General features: G+C 35.8%; 1 protein-coding gene across 5 annotated transcripts in view; it reads right to left on the bottom strand.

The window, feature by feature from the left end:
* The window catches only part of RABGAP1L (RAB GTPase activating protein 1 like), a 705,349-nt gene that overhangs the window by 236,526 nt on the left and 444,223 nt on the right, over positions 1-24,600 (bottom strand). For all 5 annotated transcript variants that reach the window (XM_007480823.3, XM_056815570.1, XM_056815569.1 and 2 more), the window contains one exon: positions 17,687-17,761. In XM_007480823.3, coding sequence (XP_007480885.1) covers positions 17,687-17,761 — 75 coding nt within the window. The remainder of the gene's footprint in view (positions 1-17,686; positions 17,762-24,600) is intronic.

Below are 24,600 nucleotides of genomic sequence, written 5' to 3'. Positions count from 1 at the left end.
ATTGAGTTCCCTCCTTTGGGCCTTATCACCCCCTTGCCTATTCTACAACAATTGCTTCCTAATTGGTCTCGATGCCTGCAGTCTCTTCCCTTTCTAATCCTTTCTCTTTAATATTGATAGATTAATTAAATGTAAGACTGTCCGTTTTTCTTTCCCTCTATCTCTTAAAATTCAGAGTTCTATTAAAGGTCCAACTCAAGTGCCACCACCTCAAAAGACCACACTCCAACCTCCAAAATTTTAGTGATCTCCTCCAAAATTACTTTGTATTTTGCATCCATTTTTATATTTACTTATTTGTGAACAGGTTGTTTCTCCCAGGAGAATGTAAGCTTCTCCTGGGCTTGTCCTTGTACGCTTAGTGCCTAATTCTTATTTGTTGTTGTTATTATTCAATCATGTCCAACTCTTCATGACCCCATTTGGGGTTTTCTTGGCAAATATACTGGAGTGGTTTGCCCTTTCCTTCTTCAGGTTATTTTATAGATAAGAAAACCAAGGAAACAGGTTTAAGTGGCTTGCCTGGGGTCACACTAAGAAGTGTCTGAGGCTAGGTTGAACTCGGGTATTCTTGACTCTAGGCTTAGAGTTCTATTCACTGCCAAGCTGCCCTGCCTAGCACTTTACCTGGCACATAGTAGGTTTCTAGGCAAGATTTAGAACTGAAAGGAGCCTCAAAGGTGATTTAAAAAATAAAAACAATAATAGCAGCTAGAATTTCTATGACATTTCAAAGTTTACAAAGTGCTCTACACCAGTACTCTCCTTTTATCCTCACAACACCCCTATCAGAGGCAGGTGCAATTATTATCATCCCCAAAGTTATCTGTGTATTTGCCTTATTAATTCTACTAAATTATAAGCTCCATAATGGCAAGGACCTGTCTACAAGGCTATATACATTGCTATTACTAAGAGTAGCAACTCAAGTTTAATAGTGCTTTAAGGTATACAGAATGAGATGCTGTTCTCTCCAATTTTCAGAAAAGGAAACAAAGGCTGAGACATTTAGTGACATGCCCTGGTCTGAGCCAGGATCTCAACTCAGATTTTCCCAGTTCCAGATCCAGCACTATCTCCACTAAACCACCTGGCTACCAAATCATTTTTCAGGTAAAAAACTGAAGTAAAGAGTAGAGTGGTCTCATCCAGGTGAGCATTTTCTCCAACAATGGAGACTCTAAACCAACATGCTTATCTATGCAGTGAGACCTGCCCACATCCTCTCATGAGCCCAGCCCAAGGGGTACTCTCACTATGCTGGGGGAAGGCACAAAGACTCTCTCTGCTGGTAGCTCTTTACTCTTGCCTGGGTCTAGGTCATATTTTTCCCCAGAATCCTTCAAAGTGACTGAGGAAAGAGGAGGGAGTCATACAAGAATGAATACAGGAAGTGAATGAATCAATGCAAATTTATTAATTAAATGCTAAGCATGGGGTGTTTTATGTGTGTGTGTGTGTGTGTGTGTGTGTGTGTGTGTGTATACACATATATATAAAAAACAATCCTTGCCCTTAAGGAGCTTACATTCTGAGAGAAGGCAAAGTTTTTTTTTTTTGGGGGGGGGGGGGAGAATGACAAAGAAAAAATTTTGTTCTGAAGACATGGAAAGAGTACTAAGCGCAAAGCAACAGATAGATGGTAAGACAGCTTGACTGGATAGCTAAGATGAAGTCTGGTCTAGGGCAAAAAGGCCAGCAGGAGACAGAATGGGTAAGTGGTCCAGGATACACACTCAGGCAGCAATCAACAGCTTTGGTCTCTTCATTTACCATTAAAAACAAAACAAACAAACAACAACCAAAAAAAAAAAACCAGACACAACCTTATCTTCTGTCCTAGTAACAACTCTAAAGACAGAAGGGCAAGAGCTGGGCAAACAGAGTTAAGTGACTTTCCCAGGGTTACACCCCTGGAAAAGTGTCTGCAGCCACACTGAACCCAGGTCCTCCCAATTCCAGGCTTGGCACTCTCTCCATCTGCCTGCCCCTATGCCACTTCCCCTTAATCTGGCTGCATGAGCCTAGCTGTTGTCCCCTGAATGTGACACTTTTTACCTCTATGACTTTGAGCTTACTATTCATTCTCTCTGTCTCTCTCTTAACCTCTTTGCCTCTCCCCTCCTACCTTAGCTCCTTCCCTGCTGCCTACAATTATGCCCATGTCTCCCTAATACTTTTAAAAACCCTCACTTGATCCTTGATTGTATCATCTCTGTTTCTCCCCTTCTAGAGGAAACTCCTTGAAAAAGTCATCTATATACTCTGAGTCTTCCTCCTTTTCCTTCTCCTCTTCCTTCTCTCTCTCTCTCTCTCTCTCTCTCTCTCTCTCTCTCTCTCTCTCTCTCTCTCTCTCTCTCTCTCTCTCTCTCTCTCTCTCTCTCTCTCTCTCTCTCTCTCTCTCTCTCTCTCTCTCTCTCTCTCTCTCTTTCTCCCTCTCCCTCTCCCTCTCCCTCTCCCTCTCCCTCCCTCTCCCTCTGCACAAGCTGGCATATAGCATGCTTAATAAATGTTTATTTCCTTCTTTCCCTAAGGCCAGGGACTGTTTTTATAGATCTTGTATCCCCACTTAGCAGTGTCTAGCATATAGCAGGGACTTAATAAATGCTTGTTCACTGACCGATCTAAAACACAAAAGCTACCTCTGAATAGCAGAGTAACAAATAATTCTCAATTTTTTAGGAATTAGAATGGACAGCCAAGAACATCTCTCTATTTCCTCCTTTCATTCATCTAGGCTTGAATAGTTTATCTCTTTGTCTGACCAGCTTCTGTAATTCAGATCTTTGATGAATAAACTCATTTTGTTCCTTACCTTTGGTTCTAAGAGCTAGTATTTTTAGTGCATTTTTATTGCCATATAAAAATAATAGGTAAATCTCAAGAAATTCTTTACTGATAATTCCTTGCCAATAATTAATGAGGACCATCTGAACTTTGGTCATTTATGCTAAAACAATCCAAAATCTCACAAATCACCTCATAAAACTGTTAAAATTACTGTCAAATATAAGAGAAAAAGTTTGAAAACAAAATTCTGGAGAAAAAAGAAGAATCATAATCATGATATGCAAGAAGGCAAAGTCAGCTAATGGGGAGAAAAATCTAAATTTAAGCACTGTATCTTGCCCAGAGACTAAGAAGGGAGCTGCTGTCCAAATTGAATTTAGTTCATCTATTTCTTTGTGTCGTTAGTTATTTCCCCTGCCAGGTATAGAGCAAGCTCAATCTTTATTCTAGTCCGACCTGATAGCTTGAAATGGACCCACTTGTCAGTCTGTATGTGGAAGGAGTTCGTCGCCTCCATCTTCTAATTCCATTGAAGGCAACTAGGTAATTCAGCACATAGATATTGGACTTGAAATCAGACAGACATGAGTTCAAATCTTGCCCTGGTTATTTACTAGCTATGTAACCCCCCGCAAGTCACTTAACCTGCTTTGGTTCAATTTCCTCATCCATAAAATGAGTATGATAATAATAATTATCTTCTGACATAATCTAGAAATGATCTAGTAAGGATCAAATTGATATATCTATAAAGCGATTCACAAGCTATTATTATTACTCAAGGCAGATATATATCCTTTAACTACTTCCTTTCCAACAGAATGATTCAAGGTTTTGTACGGTGCTTCAATGAAAAGTCTGTTAACTGGCTGCTGAGTTAGGTTTCATGGATCTATTGAAGAGGTAACCTCTGCGCCTCAGATCTTTTCTTCCTGAAGTACTAAACTGTAAGAGGCAAACATGGAAACATAAAGACACCAAGAAACAGAGACTACTGGCAAGAAAAATGGGCAGCTGGGTGGCACAAGAGAGTGGAGTCAGTCAGATTCCTTCATTTCAAATCTCATAGAGTAGCTGTGTGACCCTAGGCAAGTCATTTAACCCTGTTTTCTTTAGTGTCTTCATCTGTAAAATGAGCCAGAGAAGGAAATGACAGACCATTCTAGTATCTTTGTCCCAAAAACTCCAAATGGGATCACAAATGTCAGAAAAACGACTGAACAAACTGGGAAGGTTTGCTTGTTCCTATGTAAAATGGTTAGTTAATAGCCTTTGCAAAGAAACCATGTGCAAATGTCCCACTGAAGCTGAAGTAGTCTTCTCTCACCTATCTGTCCAGTACTCAAATGTTAAAATGTCGCTCTCTCTCCCCCTCGCTTTCCTCCCCCTCTCCCCTCCTCTGTCTCTCTCAACTCATTGAGGATGGACACTGTTTAATTTTTGTCTGCCATGTGCCAGCATAGTGCCTTTGACATTCACTTACTCATTTGGAGAACATTTATGAAGTACCTTTTAGGTGCCAAATACAGTGTTAGTTACTGGACATACAAAGAAAAAAATGAAAAGCATTTCTGCCCTCGAGGAATTTATGTTCCCTGAGGGGAAAAACAACATGTACAAAGAGAAGTAAATGCAAAGCAACTTTTAAGAGGGTGTAGCACTTAATAGGTAATTAATGTTTATGGTTGGACTGTTTAATTAATTAGCAACAACAGAAACCAAGGGCTTGAATCCCCTAGAATGAATTCGGCTACCATATGACAAAGAGGTCTTACTGCTAGCCTTATGCCTGAACAACTTCCTATATTCTTGGCTGCTTGCCCACAATGCTCAGAACTGTCTCCTCACCTCCTGTCTGCCCACTGGCCTCTGAGACTTCCTTCATTTCCCTACTGAAAACTCTGCCTTCTGCAAGGTCTTTTCCTATTCCCTTTCCCTCTGTAATGATTTCCAGTTATCAGGTTGATACTATCAGTTTGTGTGTACAAAACTGTTTATATGTTTTTTTCCCAGATTAGATTGTGAGTTCCTTGAAGGCAAGAACTGTTTTTGCCTTTGTGTCCCCAGAGCTTCAAGCCCTTCTATAACCTAACTTCCACTTAAATTTACCTTATAGAATCCATTCTTGAACTTGATGTTCTAGTCAAAACAAACTACTCTATTCCTCCTTCTTATCCTGCCTCCCCTACCTTGATGCCATGGCTGACAGCAAGCCAGGCTTCATCTGGAATGGAATCCCCCCGCACACACACATTAAAATATTCTGTGATAAGTTCTTTCACTTAGGCCCAATTCTGGTACCACCTCCATAATGCCCTTTCTAATAGCCACTATCCTCCTCCCTTCAAGACCAAATGTAATTTTCCTTTGCTCAAACTGAGCCTCAGAGAACTATGAAATTCAAACTCATTTGTGAAATCACAAGGGAGGGTTCAGAGAAGAAACTCTGAGACCTGATGCAGATGGATGAGTAACTCCTCACTCAACAATTTACAGGCTTTGAGAGTTGCCTGGAGCAACTGAGAGGTTCAAAGACTTCCTCAGTTTTAGTATGTCACAGGTAGGAACCCATTTCATTGAACCCATGTCATTCTGACTTTAAGACCAGCTCTCCATTTATTTTATGTCATTCTGCCTTTAATTATGTTTATGATGATTACCATGAATAAATAAGAAGAAAAATAAGTAGGTTGTTCTGGCAGGAAGCTAAATGAAATATGGAAAATGAGAAAAATTGGTTTATTTTAGCAATAGAGTAATTTTCTATTCATTACTAAACATTTACAAAACTAGAGAGTTACCATATTTTAGCATCAATTTAGAAGGTAATTCTTGTAGACACCACCCATCTCTGTGAATATAATATGAATATTGATTTTTATATACAATAATTAATTGTGGTTATGATTTTACATAGATCTGAGTTTTTAAAATAAAAAAGCAATATCTCATTCTACTTTGAGACTATTTATTATCAGTGTTAGCGGTAGTCATACCAGCATTAAGATTAAGGTAATATTAATATTGTGCATACTATAAAGTTTTATTTTTCTTAACTAGTAAGGGGCTTCGGGACTACAATGACCAGTCTATACATTCTTCCATCTATATTCTCAATGTAATTAAGGGACGTACACACACCTACACACAATGTCTATGGGCTTGCAACCGAAAAATTCTAACTGAACTAGTGAGAGATGAAAACTGTTACCTTGATCTCAGAATCATATTCATAAAATCAATCAAGCTAAGTAGCACAGCTAATTACAACAAAAACAGTAAAAAACTTTAAAATGAAAATGACATTTTAAGGGCACCATAATTTAAGACATTTATTAAGCACCTACTATATAAACAAAGACGAATAATTTTATCTTTCAGAGAGTTTACAGTACAATGAAGGTGATATAGCATATATACAAGTAAACACAATACAGTAAAATCTGAAAAAGAAAAGAATATCTAAAAACTTGGGAAAATCAATAAAAACTTCATGCAAGAAATACTATTTAAACTACATATTTAAGGGGGACAAGGTGTATGAAAATGGAAGAAGACAACAAGGAAATTTGTATTCCAGGCTTGTGGGTCAGCCTATGCAAATTTAAAGAAATGGGACAATTTATTGACATACTCTTCTAAAAGCAGTTGTAGTACTGATCTCAATTATTATCCCTAGAGCAAGAGATGTAAAGTGGAGGTGGGCATATTTTTTGCACTGATGTTAATTAATCTTTAGAGATATAGGTCAATAGTTTTCTTTCTCTCTTTTATCTCTACCAGATGGATATAATACTATATTTTTACCATAGGAGTTTGTTAAGATATTTAGTTTTCCTAGTTTTGTGAACAATTTATGTAACATTGGAATTAATTATTCTTTGTTTGCTAGAACTTCCTCTTTGATTTCCAAAGTCCTTCAAAAAAAATCCCATTTAATTCTTCAAGATAAATCTAACATACCAATAATGTTTAGTACATAGTAGTGTCACATATACTTCTTAGCAACTCTCTTCCTGGTTTTCTTTCCACCTTAGCCTCTATGTGCACAGTTATGTATGTGTTGTCTCCCCCATTAAAACGTGAGGTCCTTGAGGGCTGAGAAGTTGCCTTTTCACATTTTTTATATCATCAGCCATAAACACACAGTAAATGTTTAATAAATGTTTTTTTGATATATTGAATGTATGGAGGAATGAATGCCTCAGTGAGGTAAAAATAGTCTTTAGCACCTCTTTCAGAAACCTTATAATTTCCATTTCAAACAAGGGAAGAAAATATGTAGGAACTTATCTGTAATGCATGCCCAAAACAATAACGATTTTGAAATTTTTAAGCTAATCCTCCTCATGTTCCTACCTGAGGTCCTTTTTTTCTTTGGAAGTTATTAAATTTGCACAGTTGTAAGAAGTATTGTAACGAATTTGTATTCCAGAGATTTCCCATCTGTCTATTAACTTCTGAATCTTTCTAGACTCATTAAAAAAATCAATGATTTTTTTTACCTAGAAAATATCTAAAATAATGTCAAATATAAATTGGAGTAAAAATTATTTTTAACTGGTTATTTAATTCAAAGGCAAAAATATTTACATTCCCAAGAAAAATATAAAATATTGTTTAAAGTAGATTTTATATTAGAAATCTACTTAGATGAAATTTAATCAAAATTGAATAAAAGCATGGTCAGTAGAAAACTGGGGACAGTACTTAATCCCATCTGAAATCCAAATGTAACATGCTGATCACCAATATATAACCAACGATCGAAGTTGTAAGATATATCAGAGCAATCAAATAATTTTTCAAAGAAAAACTGTGACCCTACTGGTTTTAAGTAATCAGAACATGAAAATTCTCCCCCAGTGTTAAGTGAATAACTCCCTATGAATCAGTATTACTGCATCATGCATGTAAAGAACAGTTCTTCCTGTGATAAATAATCCATCTACTGTCTAAGCTACTTGATAAACATGTACTAAAAGCTCTTATAAACCATCTGGGAATTTTCAAGCACCAGGGATGTTCATTAATTTCCTGAAAGTACTTCACTTGAATCCAATAGCACTCATCTTAAAAGTGGCAAACTCCATGGAAAAAAAGATAATTATACCTCAATATTATTTGCTGGTCTTACAAATATCCCATTCACTGTGTATCCCCCCCCAGTAGGCTGTGAATATAAAATATGAATCAACGTAGGTCTAGAAAAGAACAGCATTATGAAGGGAAGCGGGTTTTGACAATGATTAATATGGAGTTGCCAAAAATTTCTAGAAGTAAAACAAGCCACAAGCCTATATATATGCGCCCCCCCCCCCAAATAGCCATAGCTCCCTTATATTGCACCTCCCTGGAACCTAATATAAAAAATTTAATTCATCTATTTCTTTTTTTTTTTTTTTTTTTAATTTTAATATTATTTTATTTGGTCGTTTTCATACATTATTCACTGGAAACAAAGATCGTTTTCTTTTCCTCCCCTCCCCCCCCTCCCCCCCCCCCCCCCCCCCCGCCTTTCCCTCTCCCATAGCCGACGCATGATTCCACTGGTTATCACATGTGTTCTTGACTCGAACCCCTTTCCCTGTTGTTGGAGTTTGCATTATAGTGTTCATTTAGAGTCTCTCCTCAGTCTTATCTCCTCCAACCCTGTGGTCGAGCAGTTGCTTTTCAGCGGTGTTTTTACTCCCACAGTTTATCCTCTGCTTGTGGGTAGTATTTTTTTTTTTTAGATCCCTGCAGATTGTTCAGGGAAATTGCATTGGTACTTATGGAGAAGTCCATCACCTTCGATTGTACCACAATGTATCAGTCTCTGTGTATAATGTTTTCCTGGTTCTGCTCCTTTCGCTCTGCATCACTTCCTGGAGGTTGTTCCAGTTCACATGGAATTCCTCCACTTTATTATTCCTTTTAGCACAATAATATTCCATCACCAACATATACCACAATTTGTTTAGCCATTCCCCAATTGAGGGGCATCCCCTCGTTTTCCAATTTTTGGCCACCACAAAGAGCGCAGCTATGAATATTTTTGTACAAGTCTTTTTGTCCATTATCTCTTTGGGGTACAAGCCCAGCAGTGCTATGGCTGGATCAAAGGGCAGACAGTCTTTTATCGCCCTTTGGGCATAGTTCCAAATTGCCCTCCAGAATGGTTGGATCAATTCACAACTCCACCAGCAATGAATTAATGTCCCCACTTTGCCACATCCCCTCCAGCATTCATTACTTTGCATAGCTGTCATGTTAGCCAATCTGCTAGGTGTGAGATGATACCTCAGAGTTGTTTTGATTTGCATCTCTCTGATTATAAGAGATGTAGAGCACTTTTTCATGTGCTTATTAATAGTTTTGATTTCTTTGGCTGAGAATTGCCTGTTCATGTCCCTTGCCCATTTGTCAATTGGAGAATGGCTTGATTTTTTGTACAATTGATTTAGTTCTTTATAAATTTTAGTAATTAAACCCTTGTCAGAGGTTTTTATGAAGATTGTTTCCCAATTTGTTGCTACCCTTCTGATTTTGGTTACATTGGTTTTGTTTGTACAAAAACTTTTTAATTTGATGTAATCCAGATTATTTATTTTGCATTTTGTAATTCTTTCTAATTCTTGCTTGGTTTTGAAGTATTTCCCTTCCCAAAGGTCTGACATGTATACTATTCTGTGTTCGCCTAATTTTCTTATAGTTTCTTTCTTTATGTTCAAGTCATTCATCCATTTTGAATTTATCTTGGTGTAGGGTGTGAGGTGTTGATCTAAGCCTAATCTTTCCCACACTGTCCTCCAATTTTCCCAACAGTTTTTATGAAATAGTGGATTTTTGTCCCAAAAGCTGGGATCTTTGGGTTTGTCATATACTGTCTTGCTGAGGTTGCTTGCCCCCAGTCTATTCCACTGATCCTCCTTTCTGTCTCTTAGCCAGTACCAAATTGTTTTGATGACCGCTGCTTTATAATATAGTCTGAGATCTGGGACTGCAAGACCCCCTTCCTTTGTATTTTTTTTCATTAATTCCCTGGGTATCCTTGATCTTTTGTTTTTCCAAATGAACTTTGTTATGTTTTTTTCTAAATCAGTAAAAAAAATTTTTGGGAGTTCCATGGGTATGGCACTAAATAGATAGATGAGTTTGGGTAGGATGATCATTTTTATTATATTGGCTCGTCCTACCCATGAGCAGTTAATGTTCTTCCAATTGTTCAAGTCTAGTTTTAGTTGTGTGGAAAGTGTTTTGTAGTTGTGTTCATATAGATCCTGTGTTTGTCTCGGGAGATAGATTCCTAAGTATTTTATTTTGTCTTGGGTAATTTTGAATGGGATTTCTCTTTCTAGTTCTTGCTGCTGAGCTGTGTTGGAATTATATAGAAATGCTGATGACTTATGTGGGTTTATTTTGTATCCTGCAACTTTGCTAAAGTTGTTGATTATTTCAATTAACTTTTTGGTTGAATCTCTAGGGTTCTTTAAGTAGACCATCATGTCATCTGCAAAGAGTGATAATTTGGTCTCCTCCTTGCCTATTTTGATGCCTTCAATTTCTTTTTCTTCTCTAATTGCTACTGCTAGTGTTTCTAATACAATGTCAAATAATAGAGGTGATAATGGGCATCCTTGTTTCACTCCTGATCTTAATGGGAATGGATTTAGTTTATCCCCATTGCAGATGATATTAGCTGATGGTTTTAGATATATACTGTTTATTATTTTTAGGAATGACCCTTCTATTCCTATGCTTTCTAGTGTTTTTAGTAGGAATGGGTGTTGTATTTTATCAAAGGCTTTTTCTGCATCTATTGAGATAATCATGTGATTCTTGTTGGTTTGCTTGTTGATGTGGTCAATTATGTGGATAGTTTTCCTAATGTTGAACCAGCCCTGCATCCCTGGTATGAATCCTACTTGATCATGGTGGATGACCCTTCTAATCACTTGCTGGAGTCTTTTTGCTAGTATCCTATTTAAGATTTTTGCATCTATATTCATTAGGGAGATTGGCCTATAGTTTTCTTTCTCTGTTTTTGGCCTGCCTGGCTTTGGAATTAGTACCATGCTTGTGTCATAAAAGGAGTTTGGTAGGACTCCCTCTTTGCTTATTATGTCGAATAGTTTGTGTAATATTGGGGTTAACTGTTCTCTGAATGTTTGATAGAATTCACTGGTGAATCCATCAGGCCCTGGGGATTTTTTCTTAGGCAGTTCTTTGATGGCTTGATGGATTTCAATTTCTGATATGGGATTATTTAAGAAAACTATTTCTTCTTCTGTTAGTCTAGGCAATTTATATTTTTGTAAATATTCATCCATATCACCTAGATTGGTAAATTTATTGCCATATAGTTGGGCAAAGTAGTTTTTAATGATTGCCTTAATTTCCTCTTCATTTGAGGTGAGATCCCCCTTTTCATTCTTGATGCTATTAATTTGCCTTTCTTCTTTCCTTTTTTTAATTAAATTAACCAGTACTTTGTCTATTTTGTCTGTTTTTTCAAAGTACCAGCTTCTAGTCTTGTTTATTAGCTCAATAGTTCTGTCACTTTCTATTTTATTAATTTCTCCCTTAATTTTTAGGATCTCTAGTATGGTTTTCTTCTGGGGGTTTTTGATTTGTTCATTCTCAAGTTTTTTGATTTGCATTTCCAATTCCTTGGTCTCTGTCCTCCCTAATTTGTTAATATATGCACTCAGGGATATGAATTTTCCTCTAAGTACTGCCTTGGCTGCATCCCATAAGGTTTGAAAGGATGTTTCGCCGTTGTCATTTTCTTCAACGAAATTGTTAATTGTTTCTATGATTTCTTCTCTAACTAAATGGTTTTGGAGTATCATGTTATTTAATTTCCAATTAATTTTTGATTTGGGTCTCCATGTACCCTTGCCGATCAATATTTTAATTGCCTTGTGATCTGAAAAGGCTGCAGTTAATATTTCTGCTTTTCTGCATTTAAGTGCCATGTTTCTATGACCTAGTGTATGATCTATTTTTGTGAATGTGCCATGTGGTGCTGAAAAGAAGGTGTATTCTTTTTTGTCCCTATTTATTTTTCTCCATATGTCTATTAATTCTAATTTTTCTAAGATTTCATTCACCTCTTTTACCTCTTTCTTATTTATTTTTTGATTTGATTTATCTAAATTTGATAGTGGTTGGTTCAAGTCTCCCACTAATATGGTTTTACTGTCTAATTCCTCCTTCAATTCTCCTAGTTTCTCTATTAAAAATTTGGATGCTATACCATTTGGTGCATACATGTTGATTAGTGATATTTCCTCATTGTCTATACTTCCTTTTAGCAGAATATATTTACCTTCCCTGTCCCTTTTGATCAGGTCTATTTGTACTTTGGCTTTGTCAGATATCATGATTGCAACTCCTGCCTTCTTTCTATCGGTTGAGGCCCAAAAGGTCTTACTCCACCCTTTAATTCTAACCTTGTGAGTGTCAACCCGTCTCATATGTGTTTCTTGAAGACAACATATGGTAGGGTTTTGTGTTCTAATCCAATCTGCTATTTGTCTGCGTTTTATGGGTGAGTTCATCCCATTCACGTTCAAAGTTATGATTGTTATTTGTGGATTCGCTGGCATTTTGATGTCTTCCCCTAGTTCTGACCTTTCTTCTTTAGCTTTCTCCTTTTGAACCAGTGATTTACTTTAGGTCAGTCCCCCTAGTCCCCTCCCTTGAGATGCTTCCCTTTCTAGCCCCTCTCTTTTTATGCTCCCTTCCCCTCCCCCCTCTCCTTCCCTCCCTTTTTGTGCTCCCTCCCCCCTCCCCCTCCTTAATTTTCCTTTCTTTCTTGCCCTAATGGATAAGATAGAATTCAGGATCCCACTGGATCTAGATGTTCTTCCCTCTCAGATTTGATTTCACTGAGAGTAAGGTTTAAGTACTTCCACTTCACGCTCTCTTCCTCTCCTTCTCATATGAGAGTTCTTCCCCTCCCCTTCCCATGTGTATCTTTATATGGGAAAGTTTATTCTATTGATTCCCCCCCTATTTCTTGAAGTTAATCTTAGTATTATCACGGTTCCCCCCTCCCTTTTCCTTTTTTTGCCCCAACTTTCCCCAAATCTTCTTGATTCCCCAATCTTTCCCTATGCATGTTTCTTCTAACTACTCTTATGATGATACAATTTATGAGAGTTACACAAAACATTTTCCCCACATATTAATATATATAATTAGATGTAAATGTAGTCCTTATAGAAGAGAGTTTGACTTAAAGAGAAAGATAAGATTTATCTCCTTTTCCCTTTCTTTCATATTTACCTTTTCATGTTTCTCTTGCTTTCTGTGCTTGGATATCGAACTTTCCACAGAGCTCTGGTCTTTTCTTAGCAAATGCTTGGAAATCTTCTATTTTGTTGAATGCCCATACTTTCCCCTGGAAGTATATAGTCAGTTTTGCTGGGTAGTTGATTCTTGGTTGGAGACCCAGCTCTCTTGCCTTTCTAAATATCGTGTTCCATGCTTTGCGGTCTCTTAGTGTGTTAGCCGCTAAGTCATGTGTGATCCTTATGGGAGCCCCCTTGTATCTGAAGCTCTTCTTCTTGGCTTCTTGTAGGATTTTCTCCTTTACTTGGAAGCTCTTGAATTTGGCAATTACATTCCTAGGCGTTGTCTTTTGGGGATTTAGTATAGAAGGTGTTCTATGAATCCTTTCTATTTCTATTTTGCCCCCTTGCTCCAGAACGTGGGGGCAATTTTCTTTTATAATCTCCTCTAGAATAAAATCCAATTTGTTGTTTACCTCTGGTTTTTCTGGGAGACCGATGATACGGAGATTTTCTCGTCTTCCTCTGTTCTCCAGGTCCGTGACCTTCTCAGTGAGATATTTTCTGTTTTCTTCCAATTCATTAATTGTTTGGGTTTGCTTTATTGATTCTTGCTGTTTTATCATCTCACTTTCTTCGAGGTCCTTAATTCTGGTCATTAGGGACTGGATTTGCTTTTCAGCCTTGTCTGCCCTTGTATTGGCTGCTTCGAGTTCTTTTTCCAATTGAGCAGTCTTATCTGTCAGACAGCTGATCTCTTTCTCCCATTTTTCTTTCCAGAAGGTTTCCATCTTTTGGATAAGTTCCAGTTTGAGATCTTCCAGAGCTTGTTGATAGTTTCCATTTTGGGAGGCGTGTTCTGAATTTTTTTGGATTTCCTCTTCATTCTCCTCTTTCCCTTGGGTACTTCCACCATAAAAGTTTTCAATAGTCACTTTTTTCCCTTTCTTCCTGGAGGCTTGATTTTGGGCCATGTGAGCCATCCCTTTGGTGGTTTTATTTCCCTTTCCTTTTTGGTCTGGGGTCTGGGTTATAAGAGTGGTTTTTCTGTGGATTTAGGTTGCTTCAGACTAGTTCTTCCCAGCCTCCGAGCCCAGGTATTCAGCTCCGCCCAGATAATCCGTGCGCCTTGTTCAGCGCAGCCCGCCCGAAGTCCGCTGGCTTCTCCAGTGAAAGCGCCCTGAGACGTTTTTTCCTGGCAGTCCCCAGCTCCCAAGGACCCTGGAGTGCCCCCCCAGACAGAGACGCTCCCCACTCACTCGCTGTCCCGGTGAGCGCTCAGGTAGCTCACTCTGGTTTAGTGGGGGAGGTGGGGTGGGGGAAGGGCGGCTCAGTTCACTTTTCTGTGCAAGCTTTTCCTTCTTATTTTAGTGTGGAAATGTTCAAGCCCCACGTACCTTTGCCTCTGTGGGGTACTGGGGAGTCCTTCTGTTCCTCCAAAGGTGATTTTATGCTCCTTTGATGTAGTCTATTTCGTTCGGTGCTGGGGAGAGGAAACGTGCCGCGTCTAGATTGCAGCCATGATTACCCGGAAGTCTCAATTCATCTATTTCTTAAACAATACCATATTTTCCTACTTGTTGATATTCTTTAAGCATAGAGTTAACTCCCAGTTAATGTAATCCCTCTAGTTTATGTAATGGTCTAATTAGCTGACAGGTACCCTATATAGATAATATAGACATTAACTATGAACAAAACAGTATAAAATTTACAATGAAATTATGGCAAACAAAATCTAATATCTGACTTTTCAGAAGACACTTCAATACCTCAAGTCATTATGAATATTTATTCTCTCTACAAGGAACTGTCAGTGTAGATGAACCACAAAGCCACAGAAAGTTAGAGCTATAATCAGCCTGATATATCTATCATCTATCTCAGAAGTTCTTAACTTAGGATCTACGAACTTTAAAAACATATATTTTGATGATTGCATTTCAATTAGATTGGTTTACTTTGTAATTCTATGTATTTTATTTCATGCATTTACATACATTTTTCAGAGGAGGCGTTCATAGACTTCATCAGATTACCAGAGACATATGACACAAAAAAGCTAAGAAACACAGATACAACTTAATTCCATCATTTTAGGTAGATGAAGAAATTAAAACAACCACAAGAAAGGAATTTTTCCAGAGTATAAGAATGTTAGCAAAATAGAGTGCCAATATTCAAACTTTGGTCTTCTTACTGACTCTAATGCTCTTCCCTACCCCAACTTAGAAAACAGACTAACTTCCCACCTTTTAAGTGTCTGATGAAACCACCAAGTCATCTCTTTATCACCAAGAAGAGGGATATCTACCCCAAAGGCAAATAGCCTGGAAAAATGATCTTTTCTCCAGTGGCACAAAGGTTCCTTAATGTAACCAGAACTCATAAAATTTCCTTAATCATTCAAATCAATGACTAAACTAAAGCAGCTTTATTGACAAAGTAATGTGCTATGAAAGATGTTATATCATTTGTTTATTCTTTATTTGCTTCTTTTAAGATAAACATCATATTCAATGAATTGCAAAAATAAACTGTGCCTATGATTCAATTGCCACAATTCTATGTTAAAAGTAACAAGAAAGTAAATTATAAGCACAAAAACATTTATAGCTTTTTTTATTCATAATAGGAAAACCTGGAAGCAACCTTTATATCCCTAAGAGGACAGGAGAATAAAGTGTGGTCTGTTCACATGAGAGGATAGCAGGATGTCATAAAAAGAAGAGAAAAGAAAAAGACTTGCTGAAATATTTAAATAAAGCAAGATCATTAGAATCAGAATGTAAGTTGGCTATATACCTCTATAATTTTTAAGAAAGAAAAAAGAGCTTTTTAAGAAAAAAATTAACAAGGGGACATAGAGACTATCTACTTCTTTTGGTATTCATTTGTAAATCCATTCAAATGTACAGGATAATGTTTTTCCCTATTCTCTTTTTTTTCTGCTTAGGATGAATATGGTTTTACTTTGAGGATATGGGTTGAAAATTAGCCTCATGTATAGTACAACCATTGGCAGACTGATAACTGTTGTAAATATTGATCATATAGTAGTTATATTTTAAAAATATAATTAAAAATTGGTGAAGCATTTTGTTTGTACTTCATTTTTATTTGGACACTATAATGTAGTAACAAAACTCTGGTCAAAGAAGTCATGGAAGTAGTTTTTTAAAACTGAATCCATAAGCATGGAATAGTGGCAATAAAACTGTGGACTTAGAATTAGCAAGACCTGGATTCCAAATCTGTTTCCAATACTTATAAGCTGTGTGAACACTAGGATTTATGTTGAATTATGCTAGGTCATAAACCAAACGGATAGGTAATTAATAAATATTTTGAATCAAATTTATTCAATTCTAAATTCATCCAGGTGTTGTTGTTGTTTTTTTTTAATTGCAGAAATTTATTTTCTCTGCCTCCTATCCTCTATCCCACTGGGAAAAAAAAAAGAAAGCAATTCCTTGCAACAAATATGCACGGTCAAGGCCAATAAATTCCCTTGCTGATTATATACATGTATGCATACATACTTACACATATATACACATGTATATATATATATATATATATATATATATATATATATATATGTATATGTATATAGAGAGAATTTTTCACTCCAAACCAGTTACTTGTCTGTCAGGAAGGAGAGAAGTGGATTTCATCATAAATCCTTTGGAATCATGGATGGTTTTCATAATGTTCACTGATCTTATAGCTTTCAAAATCATCTTTACAACTGTTTTATTATTGTATAAAATGCTCTCCTGGTCCTACTCATTAATTAGTTTATAAAAGCTTTTAAGACTGATGTGATAATAATTATTCTTTTGCCTCTATTTACTTTACCCTACCAATTAATAAAGTCTTCCTATGTCTTTAAAATCATGTTTCTTCCTTCTCTATAGCACAATAGTATATCACCATAGTCATATACCATAATTTATTCAGCCATTTCTTAATCGATGGCTATACTTTACTTTCCAGTTTTTGTCACACACACAAAAAAATGAAATGGGGTGGATTAGAAGAGGATTGGAGGATATTACAGAATTAGAATGTACACATTTTTAGAAACGGTCATCTACTATAAGTTTTCCATAGTTCTTCTGCTTGTTATAAGCAACATCTCAAAAAGTGGGAGAAATCTAGAAATATTTATAATTTTAAAACAAAATGCCATTAAAATGTTAAAATACCATGAAATTTTTGTCAAATACTTGATTAAAATACAGGACAATTATAACCAAAGGATTCTTCTGATTTACCAGTATAATAATCCTGACAAAAACAGACATGAGATTAGCTTGGCATTACCTAAATGACCATCTTGATTTTTTGTGATCACAATTCTTTTTTTTTTAATGCTTATTAACTAGTTCTCAAAAGCCTCCATTTAAAGATATTTCCAGAACAATAATTCACTCTCCTAATAAAGAGTTTCAGTGTGACTAGGATGGGTTAAAATGAAGAAATGTTCCATTGTGAAAATTCTATATGTAATCTTTAATAAGAAAAGGCAATCAATGAGAGAGGAAGAATAAAGAAAAGTAAAAATTAATGTTCTTGGTGATTATTTCAATTTTACATGGTAATTTACTCACATGGAGCAGCAATACGGCAGCAAGAAAAGACTGTCCTTGGCAGTATCCAATATCTTCATCATAGACAGAGTAAGCCTAGAGGATGAAAAGAGGAGAAAGAAAAATTAAAATGTTTTTATCATTGGTGTCCTCTTGTTCCTTGAAACAATAGACTGACTAAGCCACTCAGGAAGCTGAGAACTAAGAAATGGTGAGAAAGAAGAGCCAGAAGGCACCCAAATGGTCAAGCAATTTTTATTGTGACATTAGTTCCAGTTACACTATCCCCTCTAGTCTTGAGTGTATGCCACAACTGCTATGTTGCTGTTAGATGACATCAGAGATATAGGCAAGAACCATGAGGCAGAAATGGAACTAGAACTCTGAGGCATTGAAAAAAGATGAAGTACTCCCTCAAGAGTCTTCTATAAAAGGAGGCCAATCCCTTTTCACTGATAAGTTCTAGGATCCATTAGAAGGTTACAAGGTATTCTTGTAGAAAAGAAATTTTGTGGGGAAAAAAATGATAGTATTGAGGAGAAAGTGCTAGGCCTAGAGTCCGGAAGAACTGAGTTCAAATCTCATCCCTAACTATATGAATATGAGCAAAATCTAAGTTTTAGTTTCTTTATCATTAAAATGGAGATTAAATAATCTATCTCACAGGGCTGCTATGAGAATTAGAGGAGATGATTTTTAAAGTAATCACAAACCTTAAAGTATCAGATACTACCATTATTGTTATCCCATGAAGCGGTGGGAGACTCATTGAAAAGTCCTTAATAAAGTGAAGCAAGACTTCCAGGAGGAGTGGGTCTCTGTCTTACAAAATGATCATGTACAAGAGCAGTTTCTCTTCTCTCTCATAATGTTATCATAGGTAAGGTGTCCCAAAAGTCTTAAAGCTAGGTCCCTGTTAGTACATATCCTTTGAAGTGGTCCCATGTTTTCAGATTGTCAGTCTTCAAAGTTATCATGATGTAAAACATGGTAACTGGTTGAAAGTACATTGGAAATATCTAGTTTGCATTCAAATATTTTGCCTATTTTAGGTTTGTTATTAGCACTAATCTGAACCTGGCTATAAATGCAATGTTAAGCTTTAATGGCTATTAAAATAGCTTTTAAGCTATAAAGCCATAAAACTTTTCTAAGACTTCCAGAACATTCTGTATTTAGGTTTGAAAGGGATCTCAATGTCCATGGAATCATCACCCTCATTTAAAGGATGAAAAAAAAAAACCCAAGGCACTAATAGGTTGATAAGTGCCTTAGGCAGGTAATACAGATTATAAACAGGAGTCAGTTTAAACTCAGTTTCACTGATTCCAAATTTAGCAATCTTTCCCTTGCATTACAGTAACACTTGCAAGGGGCTTTAGGATTGGAATAGTCTCTTCTACTCTCCAAGACCCAATTGATACCCCCAGAATACCACGGGAAACCTACAGTCACCACAACCTTCCAATATGGTGGTCAGTGATATCATACTCCATGTTCATACACCATTAGTAGGTACTTTGAACAAAGGACACTTTTATAAGCCTGTAGGACATCTGCTATAGAGCCAAATGGTAAAAGAATGAGAAGATTTATTATCTCCTGCTGAAGGCACTTAACTGTCATAAAACTAACACAGTTTAAGCACCACCTATTTGTCTTCTCAGTGAACAGAAATTAATTCAAATTAGATGCTTAATTGATTCCTAATTTTTCAAAGAATGTATTCTTACCAAACAGCTGTGGTTCTTATTTTTTTAGAAAAATAATATGGAATTTTTCTACGATTTTGAAACTATTTATGGCAGGTTAATCAGAGCAAAATAAAGTAGAATGGGAACTCATTCAGAATTATCATCTTTTTTTAAATCAAATGCTATTCCATCTATAAATTTTAAGTTTATATATGACTTTCTAAAAACATATTGCATTTGTGCATATAATTTTCATTGAAGCAGAATCATTTTCAATTAGCATAATTCTCTATAATGCAATATTAGGAGTATTAACACTTTCTTGATAATAATAAAATAGGACCCATGACACCAAGAGCTGAACCTAATTAAAATGTGGTTCCAGTGAGATAGATTGGTATAGAAAGGAAGAAAAAAGGTCCAAATGACTTCTTTTAAAAGTGACATTTCTAGCACTAATCTTTAGTAACTGGTATTATCAAAGGGTAAATTCAGTTAAAGTGAGCTTCACACTACAGTTGTCTAAAAACAGCGACAGCAGTGCTGAAACTAAGTCACAAATAGTTCTACTCTAATAGCTGGAGCCCTATAACCCAACCAGGGATAAGATGACCATTATTCCCTTAAATAATTTACCCTGAGTATTTTAACCTTGAGCCTAATCACACGCAGCTGGAATGGTGAGGGTTATAAGAGCAGAGTAGATTAAAGGAGAATGAGGAGCTATCCAGTTTCCTGGTTAATGTCCAAAGGAAAAATGATTTGATAATTCTTTTTATTTGGTTGCAGCGAAGGAGTTGTATGTTACCAAATAGTAGATATTACAGTTTTATCTAGTTCAGGCTACAAGGGCATCAAGTTTGAAACCTCTGAATTAGTATGCATTTCTCATTCTTCACCACAAAAATAGCTAGAGAGATTCATCAAATGCTTGGCTTTAAGTTCAGGTAGACCATACCCACCACCCCTAGTAACCTTGCCTAATAAGGATATGAGAGAAGTCTGCCATAATTTATTTTTGGTAAATTTACGCTAGCTTTTAGTGATCACCTCTTCCTTTTCTAGATATACACAAATCATTTTTTTAATCAAGCACTCTTAATCAGTGTTTTGTGTTGCAGACCTTCTTGAAAGTCTGGTGAAACCTATGGATTCCTCAGAATAATAATTTAAAAGGCATAAAATAAAATCCATAAGATTATCTGGGAAATAATTTTGTTCAAATATAATTATCAAGAGGAAAAGTTCACAGACCTCAAGTTAAAAAAAAAAATCTAGTTTTAAATATCTGATGTTTACCAGGAATCAAAGCACATTGACCTATAGAATGCAAGCTCTCTTCTCTTCTCTTATCTTTCTTTGAAATCAAGAGGAAATGGCCTAGCACAATGCTTAGAATATAGTAGAGGTCTTCTTTTATTCATGAATTAATTACAAAATGAGAGGACAAACATCCTCCTCTATTATAATATATAGTCTGCCTGGGCATTTTAAAAAAATAAACAATTAGGTATATTTGCTTTTTCTGATCAAAAGAAGTGTTATTGATTAAATTAATCCTAAATTTTTATAACTGATAGGTAGTCACAAAATTACCCTCTAAAAGCAAATATAGGGGAAATGACTAGCTAAGCATGATCACAAATTTCTAAAACAGGTAGCAAATTTAGTAGTATTTATATGATTTTTTTCATCAGTTACTATAATACAATGGTGACAGATAACTGAATGCTAGTATCTTGTCATCTGACATGCTACATGAGGAACTGTATGTGTGGAAGATGGGATAGATTGAGAAGAATGTCTAAAATACACCAAATGCATGCAGGACAAATCACTGTTTGAGGTAATATAATTTTAAATACCTAAAAGAATTGATTTTAAATTTATATCAAAGAAGGGAATATAGCAAATAATGGAGAAAAGATGAAGAGGAGTACTATTAACCAAAAAAGTGAAGAGGAAGACATTGGCATTTATTGACCCATATAATTGTTTTCTCATTACAATAACATTTTTATGACATTGATCTAAACACATATCAAGGATATCCTTTTTGGAAATATGAGGGAAAGGACATTTGGGATTTCGAAAATTATAGTCTACAACAGATCATATCTTACCAATGATAGAATTGTCTGAAAGGTATAGAGTATTTAGTTGCTACAATGAGTTATTTTAAAGATTGAAATGAGGCAAAAGATTTGCACAAAGTATAAATAATATTGTGCACTTATGCCCATTCCTGTTTACAGGCTGCTATGTGGCACAGTCAATAGAGCACTGGACCTGATGTCGGGAAGTGCTGAGTTCAAAGCTGCCCTCAGAAATTGATTCACTGAGTAACTTTGGTCAAGTCAATTAGTCTTTATTTGTTTCAGTTTCCTCAACTGTAAAAAACTCATAATATCACCTACCACACAACATTATTGTGAGGATCAAATGAGGTAATATTTATAAAGACATCATAGTGCCTGGCACACAGTAGGCATTATACAAAAGATAACTACTACTATTGTTTTTGTTGTTGTTGTCATTTTGATTACAATTATTGTGGGTTTATGAGTGATAAAGTAAAATAAAGACATTAAGAAAGTCTGGAATAAAAGGATATATGGGTACAGATATTGATACATATATAGATATGACATTTCAGATGGTGCTCTCTTATAGACTAGTTAATTTCTATGAATTTGGATCATTATTTTTTCTATCCTATTATTTCCCTTTGATTCTATTTGTTTCTTTGTGATATCTAGATCCTGTTGATTTTCTGAGCCTTTTCGGAGCATTTCCTTTCATACCAGTAAGTATGAATTGAATTGTATGGTATGAATGAATCATACCAGTAAGTAGAATTGAATTCTACTTAAAAAGAGACTTATCCTATGTAGTATGTAATGGGATATTTTAAAGCAGATTTATACCAATAAATTTTTGGACTGCTCACTCTTAAAAGGTCTGTGTGGTCTGTTCATAAATAAATCTACTCACCTGGTTTTCTTTTCATCAATCTGTCTCTGTGTTTTGCCATTCTCACTTTTCATTTCTGCTTCAGTTAATAATCATGAGTCCCCACATGCTGATGTCTACTACAGTAAGCATCACTCCTTTCAGTTTTGAAATCATGATTGAATTAACTCTTTCTGAAAAGAATAAGTCACTGTATCCCCTAAAATCCCATATCATCATCATCTTTATACCATTTCTGACCAAAGGGCTCCTAATCCTTGAGTGTACACACTCCTTTGTGTAATGTGTCCCCATTTAGAATTTAAGCTCCTGTATAAGGGGAACTATCTCTTTTTTTTGTTTCTGTAAACACAGTTTAGCACAGTGAATAGCACATAACACTTGTTTAATAATTGTTCATGTACTCATTCATCCATATATAGCTTAAATCTTTTGACATATCCTCCATTCCAAGAAGTTAGTGACACTTATTTTGAATGGGCAGTAGAACATTAAATAGAGGACTTCAAAATTTGACCACCTACTTTCCCAATTCTACAATATGCAAAACATAATTAGTATTATTATAATATATTAAATCAATTAATGGCATAACAAATAGGAAATAGTATTGTATATTAAAATGCTGCCAATATGCTACTGGAGAGTAAACCTTCATTTTTTATAAAATGGTTCAATATTGAAAACTATGGCTAAGAAAATGAATTTGTGCTGTGATTATTTAATTTCAACTGTATGGTCCTACATGCTTTCTTTATTATTTTTACTCTTCTCAGAGGAATTAAATTCCTTTCTGGTTCAAGAGCAAATCAGAAGAGTATTTAAAAGGTACTCCAACAGCTGGCTTTGAACCACAGAATAAATAGAAGCATGATTTATCACTTAGTGAGGCTCAACAAATGCTAAAAACTTGCTAAGAATCATTAATAAGGACATAAATTTATTAAATAAACTATTAGGTTGAAATTTGAAGGATGGATACATCTATATTCTACCAAGCAGGTAAAAAAAGGAAAAGAAAAAAACAAAGATAGATACTAGTGACATACTGAGAAGATACATACAAAAAATAAAAAGCCATGGCAGGAAGAAAAGAAGGGCTGGAAGAATATGGAATATAGGTACAGAAAGCCTGAAACTAGGCTACTTATATGAACACAGACAGGAAAGTCCTCAAGGACTAGAGGTAATAAAGTCTAAAGGAGGAAGGTTCAATATAGTCAGAGTTGGAGAGCTCTGTTCCAGTTAGAACCAAGAGAGGATCAAGCTAAGGTAGTCCAGCACTCTGGATAGCTCCCTGGGTGAAAAATGCTGAAGGAGGTTAAGGCTGTTCAATGTCTTTTTAGAATGTCTTATTTCTTAGGTTGTTCAGCTGGCTCACCAGCTCAGATAAAATATTGGTTAAAGGAACCATATAGTATGTTATGATGAACTTAGTTGTCCTTAAAAGACAGCACATTATCTTCATCTGTACATGCCCTTCTCCATACAAATACAAATTTAGTATTTGAATCAGAATAAAAGGTGGATGGGAGAAATGGATTTGGGAAATGTCTTCAGAGTTATGACAAACTGGTCAGGGAGAGCTTGGTACTCTGGGGTGTCTATATTTTCTGAGCCAGGACTGGGGTGGGAACCTGATGTGATACAATTTTTTTTAAAAGTATGATCCATTTAAATGTTGACTAGACAAACTTAGACCCTAAAATACAAGACATGGGTAAAGTTTAATTGTGTTGGCTTTAACATTTACCTAAGACATAGCTCCTGCAAGAGAAAATGAATATAAAAATAGTCTGACATTCTTCGTTGTGCTTTTTATAACTGCAATGACTTTTAATGAGTTTTAGAAAGAGCATAGCATAATGTGCTGAGAGATCTAGCCTCAGTTAGGATGACCTAAGTTCAAAAGTCCCTCCTCTGACTCATTAAAGTGGCTGTGTGACCCTGTGTAAATCACTTAAATTACTCAGTAACCCTTTCCTTTACTAGGCAAAGTCTGTAAAGTGCAGAACAGTTGCTCACCTGTACAGGTAGAGGGAGATTTTTTCATCATGGAGCTTCCTAAAATAACTAAGTCATAGGCATAGACCCCACAAAAAAAAAATTAAAGGAGTCAACTTTTAAAAATCTCTTTATATCTGTAGTACTCTTTTTCCTTTCCTCAAAATGTTTAACAATTTATTTTTGCTCAATTTTAAGTCAATAAAGAATGCTTCACACAATTCAGTCATCAGGGATAAAACTTACTATTTAAGCACCCAGATC

The sequence above is a fragment of the Monodelphis domestica genome, chromosome 2 (assembly GCF_027887165.1).
Source record: "Monodelphis domestica isolate mMonDom1 chromosome 2, mMonDom1.pri, whole genome shotgun sequence".
Classification (NCBI taxonomy): Eukaryota; Metazoa; Chordata; class Mammalia; order Didelphimorphia; family Didelphidae; genus Monodelphis; species Monodelphis domestica.
Note: the sequence above shows the minus strand (reverse complement) of the source record. Positions and strands in the feature narration are given on the sequence as shown.